This window comes from Nymphalis io, chromosome 3 (assembly GCF_905147045.1).
Source record: "Nymphalis io chromosome 3, ilAglIoxx1.1, whole genome shotgun sequence".
In the NCBI taxonomy this organism is placed as follows: domain Eukaryota; kingdom Metazoa; phylum Arthropoda; class Insecta; order Lepidoptera; family Nymphalidae; genus Nymphalis; species Nymphalis io.
Window position 1 is genome coordinate 10,131,608 of NC_065890.1, and position 27,994 is coordinate 10,159,601.

The 27,994-nt window shown below is 33.2% G+C and overlaps 2 protein-coding genes across 2 annotated transcripts; one reads left to right on the forward strand and one right to left on the reverse strand.

The window, feature by feature from the left end:
- Positions 1 to 4,149: 4,149 nt before the first annotated feature.
- LOC126781167 (probable G-protein coupled receptor 158) lies at positions 4,150 to 27,979 on the reverse strand. The gene is made up of 11 exons (XM_050506004.1): positions 27,705 to 27,979; positions 17,220 to 17,387; positions 14,745 to 15,263; positions 14,306 to 14,536; positions 13,458 to 13,526; positions 7,131 to 7,298; positions 6,792 to 6,995; positions 6,080 to 6,283; positions 5,789 to 5,986; positions 5,050 to 5,070; positions 4,150 to 4,495 (listed from the first exon to the last, which is right to left on the reverse strand). Exons 2-11 carry the CDS (start codon positions 17,364 to 17,366, stop codon positions 4,346 to 4,348), a joined length of 1,911 nt encoding a protein of 636 aa, XP_050361961.1. The 5' UTR covers positions 17,367 to 17,387; positions 27,705 to 27,979; the 3' UTR covers positions 4,150 to 4,345.
- Positions 21,880 to 24,688, forward strand: LOC126781123 (myrosinase 1-like). Its single transcript, XM_050505949.1, has 6 exons — positions 21,880 to 21,902; positions 22,312 to 22,451; positions 22,543 to 23,207; positions 23,308 to 23,616; positions 23,690 to 23,928; positions 24,526 to 24,688. The coding sequence occupies exons 1-6, from the start codon at positions 21,880 to 21,882 to the stop codon at positions 24,686 to 24,688; spliced, it is 1,539 nt and encodes a 512-aa protein (XP_050361906.1).
- Positions 27,980 to 27,994: the final 15 nt, after the last annotated feature.

Here is a 27,994-nt window from a genome sequence, read left to right on the forward strand (position 1 = left end):
CTTAGTAAAGTGCTTAATAAATTGCAAACAAACCATTGTTGTTATGATATTTGATATTAATAACTGGTTAATAAATCCTTTATTCACTACCTTTTTTATAATTATGAAGATATGTCGTAATTTTATATAAGAAAAATAAAATGCTACTATTTAATAAAAACATACTACTGTTATTATTGTTTTTAACCAGAAGTTAATTTATACATATAATAAAAATCTAACTGATGTCTGTACATGGAAGAGATATGAGTAAAACTATTATCGGGGACCTTTATCAACGCAACAGAATTCAAAACAATAATTTTTAGATTTTTTTCTGTTAGTCTGTCCGTTTGTGCACGCTAATCTTAGAAGCGGTTTAACTGATTTGAGTACGGTTTTTACTAATTGTGGCAAACTTCACTTAAAATGTATTGTTTGTTTTATATCAATCGGTTTATAAATAAAAAAGTTATTTCTCCTAAAAGGGTCACGTTCATCATTTATTCGTTATAAAAATGCCATAAAATAACTTTTCAGTTAGATTGACTAAAACTTTAGCTACCTATAAATCATCATCATCATCAACAGCCAATCATTGTCCACTGCTGAACATAGGTCTCTCCTAAGGTGCGCCAAAGCTCCCTGTCCTCCGCCTTCCGCATCCAGTTGGTGCCCGCCACCTTTTTAAGGTCATCGGTCCACCTGGTATAAATGATAATCTTTAAAATGATGATGATTGAAAGTTTATAGGAACAAAACAAAGTTTAAAAATGGACAGTTTTAGAGACTTAGTAATTCAAATTAAGTATTCCGATGTAATGTTGAGCTCAGATCTATATGATCAATCATATTAGACAGGGTTTAGCTTACACTGGATACATGTCGCTTAAACGTGCCCACGCGTATACGTATGAAAAGCGCGCCGATTGTCGCATTCTCATCATTGAGTTATTTGCAGCGAACGCACGTATGTCGGAAACGCAAGGCTCTCCCTGGTAAAAGAGACGTGGTAAGTCACTGTATGTATTCGTATATTATGAATTTTGTTAGATTAGGTTAGCAGCTTATTAAAAAAACTACATATTACGGATTAAAAAAATATAACAATATGTGTAATACAAATTTATTTTGTTTTTCGATACATATATAAAAATAATGATGCTCGACGTTATTCTTTAAATTGACATAACTTTTTTATTTATTTAATCGATCGAAATAAAACCAATACTCGTTTTTAAGTTACTATACAACGATTAAGATCATGTTAAAAATATACTGATAAATACACAAAGATACTTATATACTTCGGTCAAAATTTGTCTTGTTTTAAACGTTATAAAAGCTCATTCTCATTAGACTAGCTCGTACAAAAGTTTTTTTTTGCTATAGCAAAAAAAAATAATGGTAGCAAATAGCAAGTCATGATAAAAGATGGATGGAGCCTGTGCCACTGTAGATAAGTTCACTAGTTTTTAAATTTATTATACTTATTAAATAGTCGTTACCCGATACCACGCATTAAGTTGAAATCTGAATTGCAACCCATTGCAAAAATATGAATGCACATAAAAGAATTATTCTCAAAGCTCATTATAAAAATTGCAATAACGCATTACGCCTTAATTAGAAGTTGTTGAGATGGACATTGACAACTAACTGTTCCTTGCTTTTATAACCTTTTGTTTCTTAGTTTAAACTTTCAGTCCTCTTTAGACCTGAATTAATTTTGCATCGTAATTTTAAGAATATTTATCTAGAGCTCCTAAAGATGTGTTTTTGAACATAATCTAGAGCTCCTAAAAAAGATGAATTGACAGATCCAATTCCTATAACGCAACTGATATCGATGAAATAGTATCTGACGATTACAAAACTATATCACATACATGCTCTAGAAAGACTTGTTAGAGTTAGACCTGCCCCATGATTTCCTGTTTCTATAGAAAAAATTATAAGCGTAAAGAATCCAAATAATCAAATGTTTATCACATTCTGAAAATGCTGTTGTCTAGAAAAATCGTAATCTCTAGAATAGGTTGTGTAAGGATGTTAAGCGTCGCTACATTTTGTCTTAAACTTTGATTTTGTCATTCCTTGTTCTTACGCTTTAAATCCCAATTCATAGTGTCGAAAGTGATCAATGGTTTTAAAATTTTTTTGATCGCGCTTTGCGCTTTTGCGGATTGCGCTGATCATATATTAGAGTTATAGAAATTAATGAATTTTAGGGCTGCTGATTCGTTCCCACACGGATGTTCACATAATGAGGGTATTTTTTAATATTTTAAATAAGTTATTAATCCTATCTTCGTGAGTTTGAAAAAAATAATGATTCTTGAATTCTAGATAATTCAATTTGCTTTGTGCATGAGACATTTCAATATACCTATGTTTAACGTTAATAATTAAAACATGTAACACTATAATTCATAGCCCACCAATCCTTATTTATTGTTTATACTACATAACTAAGTTATTTTACTGTGGAAATACTATGTGCTATGTAATTTCCAAACATTTATCCCAATAATCGTTATTTGTAACCCTCCCATCTGTGGGTAGTAAATCAACGGAAGATATTTTGATAATAATAGGAGATGGCCTTTGTATGCAAAATAAGATTGTTGTTTTTTATATGACTTTAAATATGATTATCTAATGGAAAGACGGAATCACAGTAGTTATTGGAAGTGCTCACCTGCCCACACGCACAGTAGGACTAGTGTTGTCTCACTTGCCTAAACAGCGTCGTTTGCGCTAAATGAAACATATGCATTGCGTGCTCTTCTCGTCTTTCCAGGACCCTAGATAATGTTTTAAATCATTCGAATATAGAAACAAGACAGACTGAAGTCATAATGATAGTTTTGAAATTAAAATAAACATTATGTAAAAACACAAAGATTATTTATATTATTTCTTTATTTAACAAATATATTTATAGTAATATTAAATATTTCTGACATCACAACGCCTCACGCTCTGCAAAATTATTGTTAAGTTTAACATAATCATAAAACAATTAATATACATACATATGATACATATATAGTCTTTTCGCTTATATTTTGATAATAATTATGATATCTTAATATTTACAGTCTTTTATATATTAAACACATAGTTACTTATTTAGTACATTAAAATAATATAAACAAGCGGTCCTTGATAATGGATCAATTAAAACAAAAAATAAGAAATATACACCAAAGAAACTGACTGCTTCTACAAAAGCTTTATTTTTAGATAATCTGCTTTATATTTTATGGTCGGCTTTTGATTGGTAACGGCAAAAAGGTTTTACCTATTCTGAAGAAAATAAAGCCAAAAAGGTGCTACACTATTCTGCAGTTCTACTGAAGTGCAAATATCGTGACGTATATATATATATATATACCTACTTAGTCACGATATGCTCTGCAGTAATAAAGCACTAAAAAGTAAGACTGATTTATGGCAACATTGAGTAGCAAAAATATATAGTAATTAGTAATGTATTTATTTACGATTTGAAAGCGTTTTTAAATGTTGTACAGTATAGAAACAAGGTGAAGCTTTAAAACTTAAATAAATCTTTTAACAATAGCTTATTTTTCCACACATAGTAGAATAGTTAAAATTAAACGTTTAACATATGTGTGTTAAACTTATGTTGTGCACACAATGTTTGACGGAAACAAGTAACAAGAAGCAGTGCTAATCAAAAAGTGCCATATATACCTACATACATTTGATTAAAGCTAGATACTGAAACAACGATAACACATAGGTACTGATGTAATTGATTATACATTCAATATCATAGTTATATATATTTTATAAAAATACTTATGAACACGAACTATTCTCAGATAAACAGATAATTTATATAACACAGTAGTTACATCATTGAACAAATTATAATATTATTTTATATGTATGTCAACATTTTTTAAATGAAAAAAAACCACAGATAATATATAATCGAGACACAATAATAAAAGAATGTAAAAAACACGACCGAGACAAAATTACGAGAAATATAAATACATTCGATATACATTAAATAAATATACTTTATTAATTTTTTTATATATTGTTGATAAAATAACAAACAGAACAAATACCTACAACTAGACGACGAAATGACATGAAATATAGTTAATAACATTTAAAGATCATGAAATGTTTTAAATACAATCGATATCGATTTTATTGTGAATATATTTTCAACATAAGATAATTTATTATACACAAATATAATGGCCCGATAATATAACAATTCAATTCCTTTTTTTTAACAATAAAACTCCATCGGAGCCCCTTAAAACGTTTTTACACTTGATTTATATTTTAAAGTCTTCTTTTCGAGCACGAAACTAAGTCACCCCTGTGTCTCCCCGTCCGTGTAGTGCGAGGGTCCTTCTGCTGAGCAAACTGAGTCCTCCGGCGTACGCGAAGCGTCGCCAGCCTCGCTCGCCTCCACGGCACTCGCACTGCCTCCCTTATTTTTACCCCGTCGAGCTTGCAGTGCCTATGTAAAAAAATGCATAATGTATATCATGTTAATTAATAAATCTAATTTAAAAATAAAGAATTACTTTAGCATTGATTATATTTATTAAATATATAACATATATAAATCGTGTGTGATAAAATGTATATTAAGATATGTATGTAGCAAATTTGTGTACGGAAAGCCAAAACATTAGTGTAAACATACGAGAAATTGTTAAATCAATTTATTTTATTTTGTTACTATTTGGTTTAACTAAGAGATGTAAAAAATCAGCGTGTCAAGGATAAGCTTATAAGCTCGCCTTTTAGCGAAAACGAGATGTGCATGTGAAAACTCTGTCTAGAAGTTTATTTGTTGTAAATTATTGTTCAACCAATTATTTAGACTATTGTTTTCCGTAAAACAAACGAAGCGTTTATCACACATTAAAAAAATAGCGATCGTGATTTATACACAGACGGAGTGCGGATGGGATCCGCTATAAGTAGCGTTGGGGGCTCAGGCTGACATCAAGGGGCATGCGGGTACTGCAATTCAGTGCGCATGCGATATATTCCACATATCCTTACCTTTTCACGACTGCCTTTTTTCTAAAGTAGGATGGAAGTGAAACATTATATTAATGAAAGTGATCGACCACCATGACAAAGGGAATTCCTAGTTTACATATATTTATTTAACATAATAAACAATCCTTCATTTATGATTAGGTATATCTACCTGACAATGGGATTAAAATAATAAAAAGGTTAGTGAATTAATAAGGAAAAACAACTTAGATAAAGAGTGAAAACTTACTAGAAAGAAAGTGAATAAAACATAATGTAACACAAATACAAACATCAAACTTTGATTTTATTAATCAACAAGCATGTATTGATTTTTGCATATAGAACCTATTGATTATAAAATCTTATGAAAATGTCATTTAAATTTAAATTTTGTTTGTGAAGAAACTAATTACAACATCCATCTGTCGTTAATAATTTTGGAAGGCAAGGTAGTGTACCTTGCATTGCATGGCAGAGCTAGAAGTATAAGCTGCTCCTATCACCATGGAATTTAGGTTGTTATGTCCCCTGTGCCTGCGATAACACTAGTTTACTCACTATATGTTTAATACTGTACAACAGTCCTACTACACTAGTATATTGTAGAAAAATAATGACTTTTGTGAAACGCTGGTTTAAATAAGGAATTTATTTACTACTAAGTGCTACATCACGGTAAAAGTTTAGTACACACAGTAATAGCTTACTGTGAGATAACTGATTTTCGATTTCGATTCGAGGGTTTTTAATTATATACCTGCAATGAAAACCGCCTGTGAGGTGGCTTTCGCCCTCCACGACGTTTGCTGATATGCGGATTGTCACGACGTAGCGTCTGATTGCGCAAGATTTCCAACTGCACGTATAATCGCTTCAACTCTGCGCGCACCTCTTCTGATGTCGGTTCCTCTTCACCTTCTACACCGAAGCCCTCCGCTGGACCGCGACGCGATACCTGAATCGTTTTGTTCTAATATTTTAAAGAACGATCAATTTTATTTAATAAATTATTATACCATATCACGATAATATACATATATGTACAAACCTCCTGTGCGAGTGACCGCGCGCGGTATCCGTGCCAGAGTCGCGGCGCGAGCACGCATGCGAGCGCGGCGCCGGAGGACAGGTGAGCGCGCGCGGCCGCCGCCAGCGCCGAGCGCTCCGGCGCCGCGCCCGCCAACGCCGCCACGCGCCACGCTATGCCGCACAAGCCTTCCGCCCAGAGAGCCGTCGCTAGCCATCCACGCTCCTTAAAACAATTTGCAAAAAAACAATATACATCACGATTCACCTTTCGTTTTGTGTTACACACACTAGTAAAAACAATGTGAAAAAAGGAGCCAATTTGTTACCTATAATTTAACCTTTTCAACGTTCAATATATCTATGAGTATATATACATATTATAAAGAACTTATTTCAGAACTAGATGCGCTATCTAGATCTAGACCTCCATTCTTCAGATGTTCTGTTTATGTAACTTTTCCAATGTCTACGGTGCACTTGCTGATCGTAATGCAGTGAAATTTTATATTTATATATACTATATATATACATACGTAGTATATATACAATAAGTATTTTATTTCGCGATTTATTTAATTATTCGCTATATACCTGGTGTCATATTAAGTCGTCGTACTGTACAAGAAGGCCGGCGTCTTTTTAACGCGTTAATTTAAAAATCATTTAATAATTCTAAATCTGAGCTGAATGATTAGATATTCTTTGATTTATAGAAGAAAGTAACATGTTACCTGAAACGGTACATTGGCGTTTCTTGCTGCATGTGCTATCCGTAGTCCAGCTGCAAGTAAGAGCAACTCAGCAGCGGCAGTTACGTGGTGCCAGGCGGCGCGAGAACAGCCTCCGCTTGCGTCTTCGTCGCATGCCGTCGTTGCAGTAAAAGCTGATAAGTAACAAGATGCTCCTAAAACCATGGCAGCAACTATTCTTAGGACCTGTAAATATATTAGTTTAATTGAACAGTGACGTAGAACCAAGTCTAAGAATAAATTGACCTTTGAAGATGTAATGGACATTATTAATGGGACAAATTAGCAGCAATTATTCTTGATTATTAGCAACAAACTGGCCTCCGAGTCTCTCGGTGTCCAACGATGCGCCTTCCTTGTGCGGAACTCTGCGAGTAGTACCCACAACCGTAGCACTACAGAGCCGTAGCAAGCAACAAAGCCAAGCTCGCGCAGCCATGCTCCCGCAACGCATCGCCAGCGCGCAATCGATATGTATTGGGAAGCCGCCTGTAATCAAAAATGATTAAATTTCCGTTATACTTTTAATAAGAGAAAAAAAAACTATTTTTATAACACTTGTACAAAACTTGTGAGAGTGGTGTTTTAGTATGTGTAAAATATATTTATTAAAAACCGTACCGTGACCGTACAGTTAGTGATTTTCTGTGATTTACTGGTGGTAGGGCTTTGTGCAAGCTCGTCTGGGTTGGTACCACCCACTCATCAGATATTCTACCGCAAAACAGCAATACTTGACATTGTTGTGTTCCGGTTTGAAGGGTGAGTGAGCCAGTGAAATTACAGGCACAAGGGACATAACTTCTTAGTTCCCAAGGTTGGTTGCGCATTGTCGATGTAAGCGATGGTTAACATTTCTTACAATGCCAATGTCTATGGGCGTTGGTGACCACTTACCATCAGGTGGCCTCATATGCTCGTCCGCCTTCCTATTCTATAAAAAAAAAGATCTCGACCAATGCAAATATTATTGACAGCAAAAAATGTTGCAACTGTATTACAATACATTTTTCTAACATATTAATTGATGACATGTTTAGAGGAAAAGTTTGTGAGGTTGTTGGAGGTAATCTCTGGATCTAATTAACCGATTTTAAAATTATTTTACCAATAGAAAGCCACATAATTTGTAAGTATCATAGGATATATATTAACTCGAAAAATAAAGATTTTTTCGTGGGAGTGGGAAGTAAGTCGGAGAAAAAAACGGTCGAACGAAAACGTTTCTTACGAACGCTGCCTTAACGATAAGAGATATATGATTGAGTTCTAAAGAAAAGTTGTAGAGCTTGATAATGCCTACAAAAAAGTCAGTGGCAGCATATGTCTAACTTTTATATTTAAGTCACAAAAAGTTGCTTTTTATATTAAATAAAATATTTAATAGTTAGGTCATGTTTATTGGTCATATTATCAACAATTATGAATTATTATCAAAATAAGTAAACTTATCGTCTCAAGTTTTTAAAACAAAAGACTTTTCCCTTTTACTGTATATAGTTTGGACGAATGGTTAAAGAGATAATATGACATAGGTATGGAACCGTGACCGTGTCGTAATCTATCGAGCGATATTTCTATTAGGTGATTTTTTCATATACGTCAATCTATTGAAAAATAAATTACTTTATTAACAGGGAAGTTTTATTTAGATAAAATTCATTTTTTACACTTTGTTTTTGGATGGAATCGTTTAAGAGATAATTTAAAATATCAAACACGCGAGACAATTTTATGAATTTTCGGTCAATCGATCACAAGTAAAAATGTTTACCGCCCAACGAAGTGGGCACGGGTCAGCTAGTATTATTATAAAATACGAATACAGCTGACGCGTACGACGCACGTCTTATTCCAGTAACATATCTTTACATACATATACGCTTGTAATCATCCAAACACATAATATAGCAAGTGTCTAAGACAAATAGACAAAGACAGAACAATACGTGTTTTTCCTCTGCTTGTCAATTGATATGTTTTTTATTGGTACGTAAAGTATAAGCTACTAAAGAGCTAAAGTGTTATCAATTAAGAAATTAGTATTAAAATAGTAGTAAACAAAATGTTTAAGACATGCAAATTCATAGTCATAATTTAATATGTTTTCCTCAAATTCATGAATCGAATTAGTATTTATATCATTTCACTACATGTTTTTACTAATAAAAAACTTATTAACGATTAGGATTTATATAAATCCTCATTTGCCTACAACGTGTATAATGACCTATTAGATTCTAACGAGATCAGCAGTGACAATGTATGCCAATGAGTGTAATCTACAAATTAAGTTATATATACAGGTAGTACTAGTTTTCACCAGTGGCTTCGCCCGCGTTTGGCGTTCGCCCGGGGACTGGAGGCCGCCCCCATTGTGTGTGTTTGGAATAAAAATGTAGCGTATGACCTTCCTTGGGGCTTATGTTTGTTTTAAATCGGTTCAGTGATTTATTCGTAAAATCGTAACAGACATACAGACAGAATTTATATACAGATAGTTTGTTTTGGAAAATAAGAAAATTGAGATTTTAAACGTATCTGATATTCAATCAATTCGATTAGATAGCTTTGTTTATTTAAAATAAAAGTAACATGTGCATGTACTTCAAACACCTTATCATTGTCATCTTGACACGATTGTAGTGGCAATGTCAACAAACAGGTACTTATAAGTACGTATAAGTAAATACTAGCTTCCCGTTATGATTTCACATACTTAAAATAAGTATTTTATTGCGTGCTATTGTTTCGAACATCAAAGAATAAGACAATATTTATCTACATAAAACTGTTAAAATTAATATGTTATTTATTTTTATAAAGATGAAGATGAGATGAAAGATGAGAAAGAGAAGAGCGACAATTAAATAAAAAGTTATCATAATCTTGTTATAATTTTAAATATAAAAATGGTTATTTAGACTTATTTATATAGCTTACTTTTCTGTAGACAGTTACAAATTTTTGAAACAAAACTTATTCATACATACTTTTTGTATGTACTTATATTGGTGAGTAGGTTGTCATAATGAGTCAAATATTTAAATTAAATCTCAACATTAACATGTAAACATACAAAATAAGCCTATATCCATCCTAAGTCTGTAAACTAAAATGATACAGACGATGTATGTATATAATTGATTAAAAAGATTAGTAGTTTTGCATGAATAAATAAAATAAAAAACATATAAACAAAACTTACAACTTTTTTAATATGAGTTTGATTATGTAAGTGCACGTAATCTAAAAACGAACAATATTTATCATTTGTATATCAATATATAACAAATATTAGATAACTGTCAAATTCCTTTCTTTTAAGTTTGGTGGTGGCAGGGCTTTGTGCAAGCTCGTCTGGGTAGGTACCACCCACTCATCAGATATTCTATCGCAAAACAGCAATACTTGATATTGTTGTGTTCCGGTTTGAAGGGTGAGTGAGCCAGTGTAATTACAGGCACAAGGGACATAAAATCTTAGTTCCCAAGGTTGGTGGCACATTGGCTATAAGCGATGGTTGACATTTCTTACAATGCCAATGTCTAAGGGCGTTTGGTGACCACTTACCATCAGGTGGCCCATATGCTCGTCCACCTTCCTATTCTATAAAAAAAAAAGTCTAAACTTAGCTACAAGATAAAACCCCCCAAATGTATTGTGAGATAATTTAGCTATTATTGTAGTAATAATAATAATAACCCCCCCGTGAATCACCTTGTTGTGGTGGGGGACTTACGGGAAACAGGTACAATTAACAAGGTTAACCATCTATAACACTTTCTACCCCTTTAGGGAAATAATAAATATACAGTCACTTACATCTGACTCAAAAACCTTCCTACTAACGATCCCTAAATCCTTTTTGTGGAGAAATGTTTAATCGAGTGTACAATTTGCGGTCGCTATCCGGGGGGCGCCGGGGCACATCTAGAGCCGATGCTGGATGTGACAGCATGCGATCCCTCGGCGATGAGAAGTTGAATAGGCGGGCTTCCATCGCAAAGTCTACTACAGCCGATGACAGTTCCTCACGAATACCTTATCGACCCCCTACCGTCCACTACGAGTAATACATCGCATACGAGTGTTGAATAAGAGATGCTTTATGTCGAACAACTTGTGGGCACAAGTTGTTAGGCCGCTAGCGCTAAGCGCAAAAAATAGACGCAAGACATGAATGAGTTACTACGAGATACTGCGCAATTATCTCTATCTTACCACCATGGAAACATATACATAACAGCATATAGGAAGCAATTTCATACGAATTTTATCGAGATATTTCCAGCTCTTTCACATTTATCCGAACAAAGAGTGGCAGATGAGAATGAATGGATATTATTATTAATAAATATATTAATAATGAGCGTCTTGAACAAATTAAACAAAATGTAGCTAAAGATTTCCAATTAACAATTAATACAATAGATACAACGGTCAATACTAATTTAACAGAAAATAATTCCGAGTTAATTAATACCAATTTAAATAATAATCACACTACAAACCATCGTGTGGTTACGCATCACCTTTACAACAGTCACAAATAATAAATGACAATATAGAGAAAATATTTAAACACCAAAATAAAAGTCATCAAAGAAATTAGCAGTAATAGTAAATTATTTTAATCAGAAAATTCTACCCGTGTACATAAATAAAGAAACAGAATTTAAATCATTACAAACAAGTATCTACTGTGCTGCATGGACATGAACACAATACATGAACGGTAATAGAAATAGAAAGTTAACAACATGTCAAAGCCATCCTTGTCCATCCATCCATATTAAACTCATTCCACACACGAAAACATTAATACCACTATTGCAATTTTAAGATACAATTAAACAAAGACTTACAGTTACTAGTAGTCGTCCAGCCAGATATAACAATGCACTTTTCGTAAAACACTAAATTTATAAATAATGAAAAATAATTTTACCGTGATCTGAAGAATCAGTACTAATCAGGTGTCTACAAATTCAACTAATACAAAAAATTCTGTCGATCTGGAGTATTACGGAGTTACTGGGTAAACATTTGGGAAAACCCAGTAAGACATAACAATAATAATGAGTGTATTAATAGCGAACAAAGTAGATATAAGGAGACACAGCAAATGGTATTTGAATTCGTTTCATTAATGACTTTTAACGAAGTTATCAGAAAATTGTACAACTGGAAAACGCCAGGTTCTGATAATATTCATAACTTAATATTCATAACGTATAAGAAATTTATATTCATCTATCTATTCTTATACAATGTCATTAATAGTTTTATTTAGCCGGAACAACATATATAATACCAAAAGATAGATCCGATTATACGAATCCATCAAAATATAGACCTAGAACCTGCTTATAGACAATATATAAAATCATATCTTCATGTTTGACTCATAAAGTAGATAATCATATCGAAAAAAATAGAATTATCACTGACCAACAAAAAGGTTGCCGAAAATTTAGTCAAGGCTGTTAAGAACAATTTACTATTGATTCAGTAGTATTGAAACAAGTTCAAATTAAGAAAAAATATTTTACAAATAATACATTTTTTACAAAGTACGATGCACAATTGGATTACTAGACTCAGAATAAATACCACGAAAAAGTTAGTCCAAACTACACCTATAAAAATTCAACGAGGCATATTCCAAGGTGACGCTCTTAGCCCTCTTTGGTTCTGCGTTGCTCTCAACCCACTATCTAATTCATTAAATACAATGCACGCAGGATACCAGTTACACATACCCACAGACAGACAAAATATAACACTAAATCTGTTATTTTATATAGATGGCATAAAGCTTTATACTTCTATTCAAAAAGATACAGAAATTATAACAAAAACTATTGAACGGTTTTCACAATACATACATCTGTATGGAATTTGGTATAAATAAGTGTAAAATCAGTTCAGTAAAAGCAGGTCAATTTGAGAGATACAGTTATTTAACAGAAAATGGCACACAAATCGATCCATTAGATGAAAATGAAACTTACAAATACTTAGGCTATGATCAATCAAACAAAATTTTACAAAAGGAAACCAAAATTAAAGTTACGCAAGAATTAAGGCATAGAATAAACCATGTATTAAAATCTAATTTAAATTCAAGAAATTTAATACGCCATAGCCACATTGACATATACTTTTAGTATAAATAGAAAACATCATCCCTGCTCGTGTATTCAACGCACAACACTTCCTAGAAAGGATGGAGGAAGAGGCCTTATTGATATTGTCAATCTTCAAAATAAGCAAATAGCCACATTGCGAGAATTCTTTCACCACAAAGCTACATCATCAACTTTACATAAAGGACCCAGATGATATTCGCTTGACTTTGATTCGTGATCATTAATTTACCGGTGTATACCGAGATTTGCAAAATTAAACAACAAAATAATAATAATAGTCCTCCAGACCGGGCTGCTACTAAGAATTTTCGACAGAAAATGTCAAAAACATTGTATTGGCCCGACCTGGGATTTGAACCCAGGACCTCCGGGTCTGCCGCCTTACATGTAGCCATTAGACGAGGTAATGTAGATTAAACGAGGCAGTCAGTAGTTGTAGTAGTAGTATTTTAAGAAACATTTTTTAAAATTAAAAAGAAAAAAAATGTCTTACCGAAGCATACATCAGCATAGCACCAAGAAGAACAACTTCCAGAACGGTCCACATGCCCATGGCAACGGCCTGGGAATAAAAATGTACTTTTTTTATTTGATGTCATTAAAAATAAATTATATTGGATTATCGCATTATTGTTTACAAAAAACATTAAAGATGTACATAATCCATATAATAATTGTAAATGATCATCGATATACGTATAGGTATACATGTACGAGTAATTATAGTTTATATTAGCTTAAATAAATTTTAAATAGCGAGGGAAGTAACGGCCTGTTATACCACTTATTAACTTTCAATCTTCGGTTAAGATTTATTTGTTCTAACCACATTTTTTTCACGCAGTGGAATCATTGAGAAAAGTACCCGGTCCCTCGAGGGGGATAGCATTGTGGTATTCTTATCCATAATAGGCCGCTTTTGGAGCGAATCGGAGAAGCTGCGGGATCGTGTCAACATAATGCATACGCAGTTTTTCCTGTGCTGTGCTCCGTTCGGAGCTCCCTCCCCGGATTAGGCAGCAGTTAGTGTATAGGACCCGCTACCTTCCCGGTCCATGGAACTTAGTGCTCTTTGAAGCTCCAGCGACTGTCCAAGGTAAGAAGACCTTCACCTTATGAGACACAATCCGAAGGCACATCTCGCAGATATTACCGTCGACGTTCTCTCTAAGTTCTACCACGATGCCAACGCCAACGTTTTATCCGCATAACAAACGTGGGTGACAGTGTTCTAACCACTAGGCCATCTCGGTTTGTATTTATTATTTATTTTAATTTCCACTTACTGAGACTCAGAAAAAAAATTGAGTTTAACTTTTGTAATTTAACGACAAGACGTACTTTGCACTTTCTCTTTTTAAAAATGATGAATCCAATGACGAGGCATAGCAGCATGCCAGCAAGGTTGGCTGCTAGTAATGAAGCACGGTAGGCGTCGGCGAGGCATGCAGCTGGATTGCTGCCCAGTCCACACGGAGTGCAGTTCATCTGACCGTTCTCAGAGAGAGTTGATCTACTAATCCAATCTCCACCGCTTGCATGCCAATAGCCAGAGCTGCATTTACAACGGTACTGGGAAAAAATACAAACAAAATCATCACATATTCTGCAGACAGAAACAGAAAGTTATGTTATTAACATTTTAAGAATTAACGAATAAATATATTTTTATATTCTATTTTTATTAAATATTGAAAGATTACGCTAAGTTATTGATTGCTATGGTTAAAACTTAAATATAATATCCTATTTATAATAATAATAAAAATTGAATGTTTACCCCAAGTCTTTGGTTTCTACTTTCAGAAGGAAAAGCTTCACAATCTGTCGTAACTGGGTCACATAACGGTGGTCCGCCTAACCATTCATACATAGTTTCTTCACATGGTAAAGCGGGTATGCGACGAAATATAGCAGCAGCAGCTCGAGCTGGCCCAGAACCTCTGGCAGCTGCTGTTCCACCCCACCATCCCGGGTTACCTTCACACGAATACCAAGCATTGGACCAGAGAACAAGGCTAGCGTTCCAAGCAGAAGCTAATGTGCGCCAGAATTGTTGGAGTGTTGCTGAGTTGTTTTGTTGAAAAACTATTAATCTCGAGGGTTCTGCGATATAAAGTATGCCAAGATGAAGCTGTGGCGCCCCGAGTGCAACAGCAGCTGGGGGTGGGTGAAGTGGTGCACGTGCTGCGGCTCTTGCAAGGGCGGCCGCCCTCGCTTCGTCTGCAGCGCCCTGCTCCACCAGCTCTGACAACGCTCGAGCGGTTTGAACAACTGCAGCCTCATATTCGCGAACATTCTGTAAATATATTTTGTGCTATAATTTTTTTTTTAATCTTATTTAACAAACTACTGCTACTGATACTGTTTTCACATTATCAACGTCATGAATAGTACAGTGACTATCAATACATTGTTTTTGTTTTGATAAGTAAGTATAAATAGTTTTGAGGTATACCTTATAGGTAATTTGACAATATATAAAAATAGTTTTTAAATTTTATGCGATTCGGCAAATTGAATGGCTTCAAGTAAAGCTAACCCACTAATAGCCCCGACGCCTGGAGCATAAAAATATGATGAAGCCCTGGGGCCGTGGACGTATGAGGTGGGGGCCTTGCGTGTCCTATTTCAGAAGCCCCTGAGAAGTACAGTAGCCGGGACAGCTTCGCGTTGTGATACCCATTAGCGAGTAGTGTGATGGGACGAGATCACTTTCGCTCGGAGCTTCGCCGAACTACAATCGGAGAAAAGCACGGGAGGGGCGTCTGATGCGTTATATAGACATGACCCGCAGCCTCTTCGATCCGAGCCGAAGACGGCCATCGCAGTGGTTCTAGCCAAGGGGCTAGGTACCTATGAAAAGGTTTCCATTGCGTGAATAAAAAGGTATACCCCCACTAAAACGCGATGTTTGAATATCAATTGATGTTTAACTTTCTCAATCATCTATATAGGAATCTAGGTGCACTTCATCTGACGACAACATTATCAGATAATTTTGTGAAAATAGTAATAGTTCATAGCATTATATATCTACTTTTAGTAAAAAGAAATTTTTATCAGAGCCCAAAGTGATGATAAAGTTATTGTGAGTAAATTAAAGAAATTCAGAATGCATGGATTAGAAAATTCTTTCTATGCAAATACCATGGAGATGTTAAGCATATATCCTATTTCTTTGCTACCAAAATAGAGACATTTAAGTTCTTAGTTTGTTATGAAAAACATTTATTACATGGGTTGTAATATAAAAGTATAGTTATCGAAATAAATAAGAATTGCGTTACATAATATTTTTGAGTTAATTTAGATACGTTTTAGATTAGAAACCCACTACACAATATAACACACGTATAGCCTGTATGCAGATTATTTTTTTTATAGTAAAGGTAGGTAGACGAGCACATTTGAGGCGGGCCGGCCGTCAGAACGTCACAGTAGCATGCGAAAGCGATCCCGTGGCACTCCTCGTTAAGACGGAAAGGGTACCGCTGGTTTTTAGTGGGTATTCCGATGTTCGGGGCGCACTCGGCACCTTAGACACCGGTGAGCCCCACATACCCCCCACTTTTCCTGTGGGGAAAACGCGTAACGCGTTTTTCCAGCGTTAATAAAAAAAGGTGGACGAGCATATGAGCCACCTAATGGTAAGTGGTCACCAACGCCAATTGACATTGGCATTGTAGGAAATGTTAACCATCGCTTACATCGCCAATGCGCCACCAACCTTGGGAACTAAGATGTTATGTCCCTTGTGCCTGTAATTACACCGGCTCACTCACTCTTCAAACCGGAACACAAAAATACTAAGTACTGCTGTTGTACTTCTTAGTTCCGCAAAACATGCGGTAGAATATCTGATGAGTGAGTAGTACCAGACACCTACCCAGACAAGCTTGCACAAAGCCCTGTCACGAGTTGAATGAAAAGAAACATATTTTTTTATTAAAAAATCACCTAAAAATTGACAGTTACGTTTTTAATACCTTTGGAACTTATAACAGATTAAATACTGTTTCTTTTTTCTATTTAGCTAACAGATTTGCTGTCAAATCTATATGTCAGATTCCAATTAGATTAAGTACGACATTGAAATAGGGCTAGCATATTCCTAGTTCCTATAACTATTGATTAGGTTATAATAACAATTGTTACGAATACAGCTCTGAACATTTTTATAGTAAAATAACGGGTAAATTCACAATAATAACATCAATTGGTTGTAATAAAAATTAAATTTTATGACGAATACCTGCGGTAAAGTTGGTGTCCTTTTCAGAATGAGCGGATCGCATGAGACGGGAGCGGATGAGGGTGCGGGCGACGGGCCGGCGGGCGCGGCGGCGCACGCGCAACATATTAGCGCCAACGCCGCACACCGCGCCCACCGCGCCCCCATCGCTCGCCTGCACCCCGCACTCTGTATTACACAGACCAAAACTATAAACTTGTATTAAATCAATCGGAAAAAGCCTTGCACGAATTCTTATAAGAGGCTGCTCTTATAGAGTTTCAACCGTTTTAAAATGCAAATTCTACCGAGAAGACTGATGAGAAACTAGTAGCGAGTTTTTGTCGGTTTATATTATTATTATATATCCTGCATGAAAGTTAACTATATTATGTCCATTTACTAATAATAGTTACTAACTGATATTTATTTATGTACGAGTATAATGATATAATTTTTATTCATTAATACCGAAGATATCTGAAGTAATACGCTTTATTTATTCATTATTTTTAATATGATATTTAAAGTTATTAATTGCGGAATTTTATTAAAAAAGTGAATATCTTGCCCAAGGAAAGATGAATTGTCTTTGCGGAAACGAAAACCTAATAACATGTTTGTCAATATTGGTAATCGATATAAAATTAAAGTTTTTATGTTCTAAGCTAAACCTTAAAATAATGTACCATAAAAATATTTGTTGTACAAAGTAGTTACATAAAATGTTAGCTATGGTCAATGCCACTGGATTGAGGTACAAATACTGGCACTATTTCTTATTGTTTGGCTAAACTTAGAAGTTATCTAAAGTAGCTGCCAGCTCTTATGTAGTTCAGTATACTCGATGAGTAATTTTGAGATGGTAAAATTGCTCGTCTAGTATTCTGGAAGGGTTTCTGGTCCCTATGGTCCAGGTATTTAACAATACTAACTAATGTCATGGCATCATTACGTACTAGGCCGATCAAAATTTGTGCCTGGTAATTAACAACAGACAAGAGGCCGCCAGCTAATCATTAAGAACGTTATGAAAGACTATCTGCAACTCTATAGACATGATTAATGTAGATAGCAATAAGTATGTAGTCAATTATGGATTAAGCTAATTCCTTTATTTTCTCAGTTAATTTAAAGAAAGTTAAAGTTCCGGTAATTGAAAGCTAAAAACTTAAAAAACTACCAACTGAACAAAAATAACAAAGAAGAAATGAATGAAGTTGTCATACCTAAACATTTGAACTTATTTTTTATGATATTCTAACATGATGAGCCCCAAAGCCCATGTTAATATGATGATTGACTCTCTCTCTCTTTATTTGCCGTTATTGTTTATGCTGACGTCTTTCGAGACGCAAATGAAGAGCTACTTGATAAACTCGAACGGCTTCAAACTTTGTGCATTATTCAATTTATTGATTGCGCATGTTTCATATACGTCAATTAAAGTTGCTTCCGGTTAGTTTACGCCGAGTTTTAGTGAAGTCAATACAGTACTTTTAACAAGCTTTTATTCAACTTGGGGTTTTTATTAATATTTTATATAATAATGTTATGTACCTATGTGAAATAAATAACTTATAATTTTGACAGTGACAAATTTACAAACCTAATTTAGGTTACCTATTCCTACTAGATTATATTAAAGAAAAGACATTGCTTCTCTTTGTAGTACAGTTTGTAACGTCACATTTTTAAAATATTGTAGGAAGCTGATACTATTTAGTCTTTAGAGCATATCATCGATTAAGCATTCTTTAGTGATTTTGACGTTCTTGACAGAGGAAAAGACACACCAGGAAGAAAAGAATCAAAAATATTAAGTTAATTTTGAATGATATTTTTAATTCCCGTATTAATAATATTATAAGAAATAAGGTCCTCCAGACCTATTTCGGTTATGGCGGCTAATCTCAAGAGAGATTAGCCAACTGCGCAGGACATATTATAGTGCAAAGGTATGTGCGCAAACACAGGTGCATTCTCTATTACCTAAGTCTCATAATGCGATGGGACGGTAATCCGACACGACCGGAAGGAGTTCAAGCGCAGAGCCAAAGGTTTTACGTGCTTTCCGAGGCATGGAAGTGTACACACTATCAACTTCCAGACTCCGAGCTGCTATTGAGAATTTTCGACAGAAAAACCCAATAACTTTTTATTGACCGTCGGGACAATCCATCCTGGGATTTGAACCAGCACTAGATCAACGAAGCAGTCAGTACTTAAATATAAATAAGTAATTACTAATTTGCTATTACAATAACAAAATGTTAGATTTAGTTTATAGATAATTCTCGTATCTTGGATAATTATATGGCGCTGTCAGTAGCCGATCAGTTTAACGGTCGGCACTAGGAAATTGTATTATACGATTTCCACAACATTATTATTCCACACGAATAAAATACATAAAAATCTTAAAGTTTACTAGCCTAGAAAAACTTAAAACCCTGTAAAGTTTTATCTTTAGAGTACTGAATTGTACTAGTTTTTTAAAAAAAAAACATTTAAAGTAGAATATAAGATTGTGACTACTTTAATAAGCTGCATATAGCACACGGTTGTAATGGAATAAGAATGTTTTTTTTTTTTGTTATTTTAGTTTTTTGTGTGAAATGTTAAATGTGTAGTAAGTATTAATAGTCTATCTTATTGTATTGCACATTATAATATGTACATTGTGCGAGTTTTCACAATGACAGCTATTTCCTACACTTGCCATTAAGTGTCGTCATTTGCAAATGTATCTTCTGATTATAAATTAAAAAATGTAGATATTATACGTACATATAACTTATTATAATATTATTTAAAAGTGATTACACACCTGAAATAATTTTAAGAGATTTTTTAAATGATGTAATTTTATTATTTTTATGTACACATTCACTTATTATCGTACTTAAAATCGAAATGAAACTTTCTTCATAAATAAGACTTTTTTTTAAATATCTCATTAATTAAAAAACACAATTAATTAAATTTAAATTTTGAGCATCAACATTGATGCTTAAAATTGATTGAAAGATGCATTGGTCTAATTGACCAAGAAATTCAATTGATTGTACAGGATCTATCGATTTTCCATTGATAAGTACCGCTTTTAGATTTTTTATACTTGTTGGGCAAAAATTTACATTACAGTGCTAAAATTTAATTTACCATTTGTTTTTTTATCGCTTAACATAGAATTATATTTATTTTAATTAGTTTTATTACACTAAAACAACGAACTAAAGTTTAGTCAGCGCGTCGATTGTGAGCCCACTTGCAAAAGAAGAGACTTCAAAATATCGAAAGGAAATATTCACACTTGGTCATTAAACAATAAGGTAACGCTGCTTGGCTAAGACCTCCGTGTCTCTCGATGAGAAGGTTTTAATTTTAAACTACCACGCTGCGCCAATGCGGTTTGGTAGATACACATTTGACAGCATTTTATTTGTCACTTGCAGGTCTCGGATAGATTTAGTTAATTGCTGTTATATCACGTTTTACATGTATAATTTTAGAATGTTAATTTTTGAACCAAATCAAAAAAATATCGGTAATATTATGTAAAACTGCTTACGAAGCCTTGTATTGTATATAAGTATACCTATTGTATATTATGTAACTTGTATATATGTATACCTATATAGTGTACCCACGTTAAATAACTACACTCTACAGAATATTTCCTCGTCCATTTTAGGTATGTGTTCTATTACAGAATATACCTATTTGTGTAGGTAGTCTATTAATAGTGTTTTTTTTAATGTGTGTCTTTCTTATACATTTGTTTCTTTATTTTGTAGTTATTTAGGCGAAAAATGAGCCGCGACACTTAAATAATAAATATTACACAATGATGGCATACCTATCAAAATTTTAAAGATTATTATTTACGTGCATTACATACAAAGTTATCTTGTGACTAGTTTTGGCATCACTTGCTGTGAAACAAGAATGCCTCGACTAATAATTTTTTTTCAAGTGCCTACATTGACATAATAAGCTGTGTCACAATAATATATGTTTTACAATATAGATATGCTATATAAGCACGAATCCGAATGAAACAAACAACACTCACATGAGTAAAACATGAAGAATGAATATGTTCTTTATTGATTAACGCAACGTATTCCATGGAAGCTCTTATATATAAAAAATATTCATAAATTAAATAAGAAGCAGAATGAAATACTTTTTGAAATTAGAGCGAAAATAAGCACAGATAGACACGATTGGAGAATTAAACTCAAAAATGTAGCTTACATATTATATATATTATATACAATATTCGTTTTATTTGTAATAACACTATTTATTTTTCATATTAATCTGTATAAAATTTCATATTCATTCCATATTTCATTATTTATTTTAACGAGGGAAACAATTAGTACAAGATATTATAGAACAGGAACATAACATCGTCCAATAAATTCTTTTTTCTTTTTCAATTAAATAATTCTTACAATGCGAGCACACGACATCATGTCATTAAATATATTATAAAAATATCTAAAATGTTTCTTCCTATACAGTCCTTAATATAAAGATTGACAGATTGTTGTTATCACAGATTATGAGCGTTGTTATCGACATACGAATTATGATGTATGGCAACGGAGCTACTTATATATAAAAAGACTTATGGTTAAAGATTTTCAATAGAAGTCGACTCATTAAGATGATAGGATCACCGCAACTATTGTAAGTTACAATTTAAAATATGTTAAGCAACCGATCAATCATCTGTTTTTATAACTAAAAATCAGAGTTATTTTTAAATCAGAAATATTCTTAAATGAATAAATGAATATTTATATATTTTCTGATATACAAATTCTAATTTGTAATAATTAGCAATAGTTTTTTTTTTTGCTGAAAACATCCCTTTTTGTGGTGACATTAACGAAATAATTTAACAATTGCATTCTGCCGTCTTATAAGCTAGCTAGTAGGCTATCGAGAAAGTCAAAGTCAGTGCCTAATATATACGCCAACTAACAAATGTTGACACTGCTCGCTCGATTTATTTAAAAAAACAAAACACGTATTTATTTCAAACATAATATCATGTCTTCTAATATTAGATTTCTCACAAAAATGAATTCTACAGATTTTATGTTGCTCTCTTTGTTTTGGCTGAGAGCAAAGTAACTAATGTTAATCGACATGAAGCAAGAAAATTTCCAGATGGAATGCTTCTCGGAGCGGCCACTGCTTCGTATCAAGTCGAGGGAGCGTGGAATGAAGACGGTATTTCTACGTAGCATTAGTTATTTTAAAATTTCGATATTTGTTTAATTTAATTTTTTACGTATATTTTTGTTTTGAAATAAAATTTCAGGCAAATCGCAAAATATATGGGATACCTTGACCCATCGAGAGCCTTGCGTTATTGCAGAATGTCATAATGGCGATGTGGCTGATAATTCATATCACTTATATAAAAGAGACGTAGAAATGATGAGGGAACTTGGTCTCGACTTTTACAGATTTTCATTATCATGGTCGAGAATTTTACCAACTAGTTTCCCAGACAAGATTAATGAAAAAGGAGTAGAGTACTATAATAACTTAATTGATGAAATGCTTAAATACAATATTCAGCCAATGATAACCCTGTATCACTGGGATTTACCTCAAACCTTGCAAGATATGGGTGGTTGGACGAATCCTCATGTAGTGGATTGGTTCACTGACTACAGTAGAATTGTTTTTGAACTTTTTGGAGACAGAGTAAAATATTGGTTTACAATAAATGAACCCCGAGAAGTTTGTTATCAGGGATATGGTATGGCATCTATGGCACCTTTGTTTAAAATGTCTGGATACGCAGATTACATTTGCTCCAAAAATTTATTAATAGCTCATGCTAAGGTTTACCATATGTATAATAATGAATACAGACCTACGCAAGGTGGCACTATTGGTATCGTTCTGAGTATGAAGTGGTATGAACCAGAAACCGAAGAGCATGCTGAAGCTGCAGAAGATCTTACACAATTTGAGGTAAATTACGGTACATGTAAATGTAAATATATCTTGATGGTCTATTACAGTTCTTTAAGATTAATAAGTAGTAATTCGTTGTTTTTTTCTCCTATATTAGTGGGGCATTTACACTAACCCTATATTTTCCAAAACTGGAGATTTTCCTCAAGTAATGAAAGAAAAGATAGCCGCTAAAAGCAAGGCTCAAGGATTTCCACGTTCAAGGCTGCCCGAATTTACTCCTGAAGAAATAGAATTAGTAAGGGGAAGCTCTGATTTCCTCGCGATCAATCACTATACTACAAATCTGGTTTATAGAAATGAGTCTGTTGTTGGATATCATGCATCCCCCTCGTACTTTGATGATATCGAAGTTGTCTCATATACAGATAACTCATGGGAAGGTTCTGCATCTAATTGGTTAAATGTAAGTAAAAATTTACATAACATTAACTTTATAACTATATGTTGCATTGCTATAATATTTCGAAACTGACCAGGTGCTTCCATGGGGCTTTCATAAGCTGTTAACTAAGTTGAGAGAAGACTACGACAATCCCACTATTTTTATAACTGAAAACGGATTCTCAACACGACAAGGACTAGAAGATGACGATCGAGTATCATATTATAGGCGGTATATTGATGTGATGTTAGACGCCATCGACGAAGGCTCTGATATCAAAGTGTACACTGCGTGGAGCTTAATGGATAACTTTGAATGGTTAAGAGGATATACGTACGTATAATTTGTGTAAATAGCCTGCCGAAGATCAAATAATATATAAACATTAATTTGTGTCCCTGCATAAAACTAATAAGCTTCAAACCTTCTCCTCAAAAACGGAGAGGAGGCCTTAGCCCAGCAATGAGACATTCACATGCTGTTACTTTCTAATTTACTTTGTAAAACTAACAAATTTAGGAAATAATTTAATGTACCTTCTTATTTTTAGAATACTATTTACTTGTTACTCCTGATGCTTGTAAAAGGCAATTCAATGAACTAGTGATTTTATTGTTTATTTATTTAATCATTATTGGCTGCTACACATTACATTCTTACATACATACTTTCAAGATTAAAAATGCGTGCTATCAATGCTTGCCCTTACAAGATACCTTAAAATAGATATTGTAACTAAACTTAACCAATAGCATTGATAGCACGCACAATTCTGCAAGGCACAATTGGTTTTTGTAATATAACAATAGTTAATAATTTGTTTAATGATTTCATAAAAGTAGTAATTGTCACAAAACATAAGTATGTTCACAATCTCAGTATTATAACAATACATATATTTGTAGTTGATATTGAAAATGTATTTTACAGAGAACGATTTGGCTTATACGAAGTGGACTATGAAAGCCCGGAGAGAATTCGCACACCTCGCAAATCTGCCTATGTTTACAAAGAAATCATTCGCTCAAGGTCACTTGACTTTCACTATGAACCCGACATGAGCTTACCTATGACTATCGATGAAGGACATTAAACTTCGAATATAAATGTGATATATTGTAATTTCTATCGATACATATATTTTTCATAGCGATACCAATTCTTTTATTATTTTAGCAATAACATTCCATAATTCATGATGACGCGCCACGCTATTTTTTTCCAATGGCTTAAGTGCAGCTTACCCAGCTGTAACAGTGGCGCCCAAATTCGTGGATTGAACTAACTATATTTTTACTTGATTTTCAAAGCAGCAATTTCTTTACAAATCTGCTTCAAACATTTATCGCTTAAAATTATATGAATACCACATATCGCCTGAAGATAAACCATTTGGCAACATCCAACAGTCGCAATAGATCCATGTGCTCACAGTGATTTATGATGGAGTAGCATAAACGATTATGTACATTATACAATTACATCTGGAGTTTTATTTTTATCATTTTTCAAACGACCTTAAAAACTGAAGAAATCGTATTTTCGTCACGTCGTTAACGACCTAATGCGTAATCTTTGAAACAAAGTAATTAGAATTCAGTACTTTTGTACATTATCATTTTATAATTTTGAACTTGTTTTAATTAATTTGTTCTCTCTACAAGTTCTTACACTTCTTATCAGAAAACATTTGTAAATAATATACTTTATTGCCTAAATGTTATAACAATCGCCCATAAGATATTGTTTACATAATAATTAAAGCATTATAATAACAGTCATTTGGCACGTAGCCATCATTGTCGTATGCCATGTCAACTGAGCTTAAATTTATTTTTAAAATAAAATTAAATAAAATTAAATAAAACTTTTTTTTTTTTTAATCTTTCTACTCATGTTGCTATAATTATGTGTTAATGTATTTTTAAAACAAATATTGTAATTGTTGTGGCTACTTTAAAAAGCTTCACATGTTAGCTATTTTCACTAAATTGTTTTACATTTGTCATTAAAACATGTAGTAGCTACTAGTGGTCCTTAAAATAAATAAATAAAATAAAATAAAACCCTATCATTTACATATTTTGCTTTATATCGATGATATTATATCCTTTGTCGGTCTATATGTAAGGAATTAATAATTCAAAAATACTTAAGAAAATTATTACATGGAAATGGAAACACTAAGTTGTTTTTACATAAACTAGTAGATAATTACAATATCGAAAATATAAAATTTTAAAACTTTACGTCTATAATACGATAACTTACTATGCGGTTTATGTCAGTTAAGAAAGCTTGTAAAAGATCAGTTTCGGCTGTGTGGATAAAGAGCAATATTTGTCAGTTCAATGTTTACAAGGTATGAACGCGGAGGATATATTTCAGACGGGCTTGAAGCCTACGGTAAACAAACGTAATTTGGCCTCGAAATATTAACATTTTGCGAGGCGTCGTTTCGATGTTGTCCACGTTGTGTTAATAACAGTTCATATTTATCTAGTTGCCTTCAGAGATGTTATCTACTAACCGATTTTTATCGATTCTCCGTCTAAATGTATAATATAATATTTTAAGTGGCAGATCTCAAAGTATGCCCACTGTATACAAACGCTAAGAAACGATACTACATATATGTTTGTATCCTTTCATATACATAAGTAATCAAACCCGTTGTAAAAACCTTCTCATCCACTAAGCAAGTACTCTTAATAAAATTCGAAGCGTAACCTAAAAGAGCAGAAAGAGATCTCTTCACAATATCTCGAGGTGTTTATCTACAACTCGACATGCTCTTCAGTAACGCTTCAAACTAAAGCTTGTAAATAAAGCATTGTTTGACGTATTCGACAAACCGTATAAAGTACAATGACTTATTCTTTGAATGTTTTTACCTAATGGTAATATAATATCCATAGTTTGTTACACTACTACTATATTAAATATTACTATTTCATCTAGATTTTAATCTCACTAGAAATTGCAGCATTTTGATAAATCATCTAAATGCTTACATAATTCGTCGTTATACTGCCGTATTGAGTTCCGAAATAATTTGATTTCAGTAAATAGTATAACAAAAATTCAAAAATTTTAATACACATACTGTCACAAATTTGTTGTTCAAGATGATCCAACATATTACACTTAACATATTATGTTATCAAATGTTTAATCGTAAAAATGTTTCATCTATTGTTCAGCCGAGTGTTCAAAGTGATGTGCCTATTTATAATAGTCTGTGAACCATTCAGTGGACATAGAGGACACAGCCAGTGTCGCTCCATTTAACATTCTTGCATGCTTCATATGACTTAGTCTCGTCTAAGAAATTTATTCACAATCTGAGAATGCGTTTTCTCAGCGCGTTTCAGCCATAATTTACATCAGATTCTGGATTGGAATATCACACACATCTACACAACTAGTTAAGGTATTATATACTTTCAAATTTATAAGAAGACACAGATTAAAAAAATGTTGATTGAAACTGTTAACTATAAGCAAAAGTTAAGCAGAGTCTATAAATCGGTTGCCTTCAGACTCTTGGAAGGGAAAATGTCGTTTGGCAAAAAAGTAAACGTAGTTAATTTGCATTTTAAATAATTAAAGATGTATGTTACTCCTTGTAATATCGTTTTAGTACTGTTTTACTTCATTAATATAAATAAAATAATATCATGTTAAAACGTTCGTACAAACAAAGTCTTGTCTGCGCAAAAACACTTTTCAGCAGTCATACGCTTAGTTTAAATTTAATCTTCATAAAGAGTAACTGACCACTTAACATATTTATGTTTTATTATTATATTCGTTAAAGCTATTTGTGTAAGGCATGCTTCGTTTACTGTGGCAATATAGATTCTTTTTTAAAAATATTCTTAAAGAGATATTATATAAGATTTTGTCTACAAAATATAGTTGTATCTCGTATTTACATGTTATTTTATAATTTTGTTTAAAACCGGTTAATCTACTACCCCATAAAATATCACCCGCATGTTTTCATTTCATCCACCTGCAAAGTCAATTCACAAATTTATTTAATAACTATATTATCTACAAAAAATAGTAATATTACAAATAGGTAGGTATTGTTAGGTACGCACCTATGTTGATAACACTCGACAGTTGGAGTCTATATAGGGATGAATCATTCCGATGTCTTCGAGAGCCATTAAGTAGCTCAATACATCATTAATTTTACGCACAACCGAAACAAGAATCATAGGGGTTAACGTTTCATAACAAACTTAAACAGTAACGATTGTATTAACAATTTTAGTCAATAGGTTTCAATATATTTTAGAAAATTTTGATTGATTCGTTTTTAATGGATTTGAATATTGTCACGAGCCCCCAAAGGGCCAAGAATCGACCAGGCGTCCCGCCGCGCCAC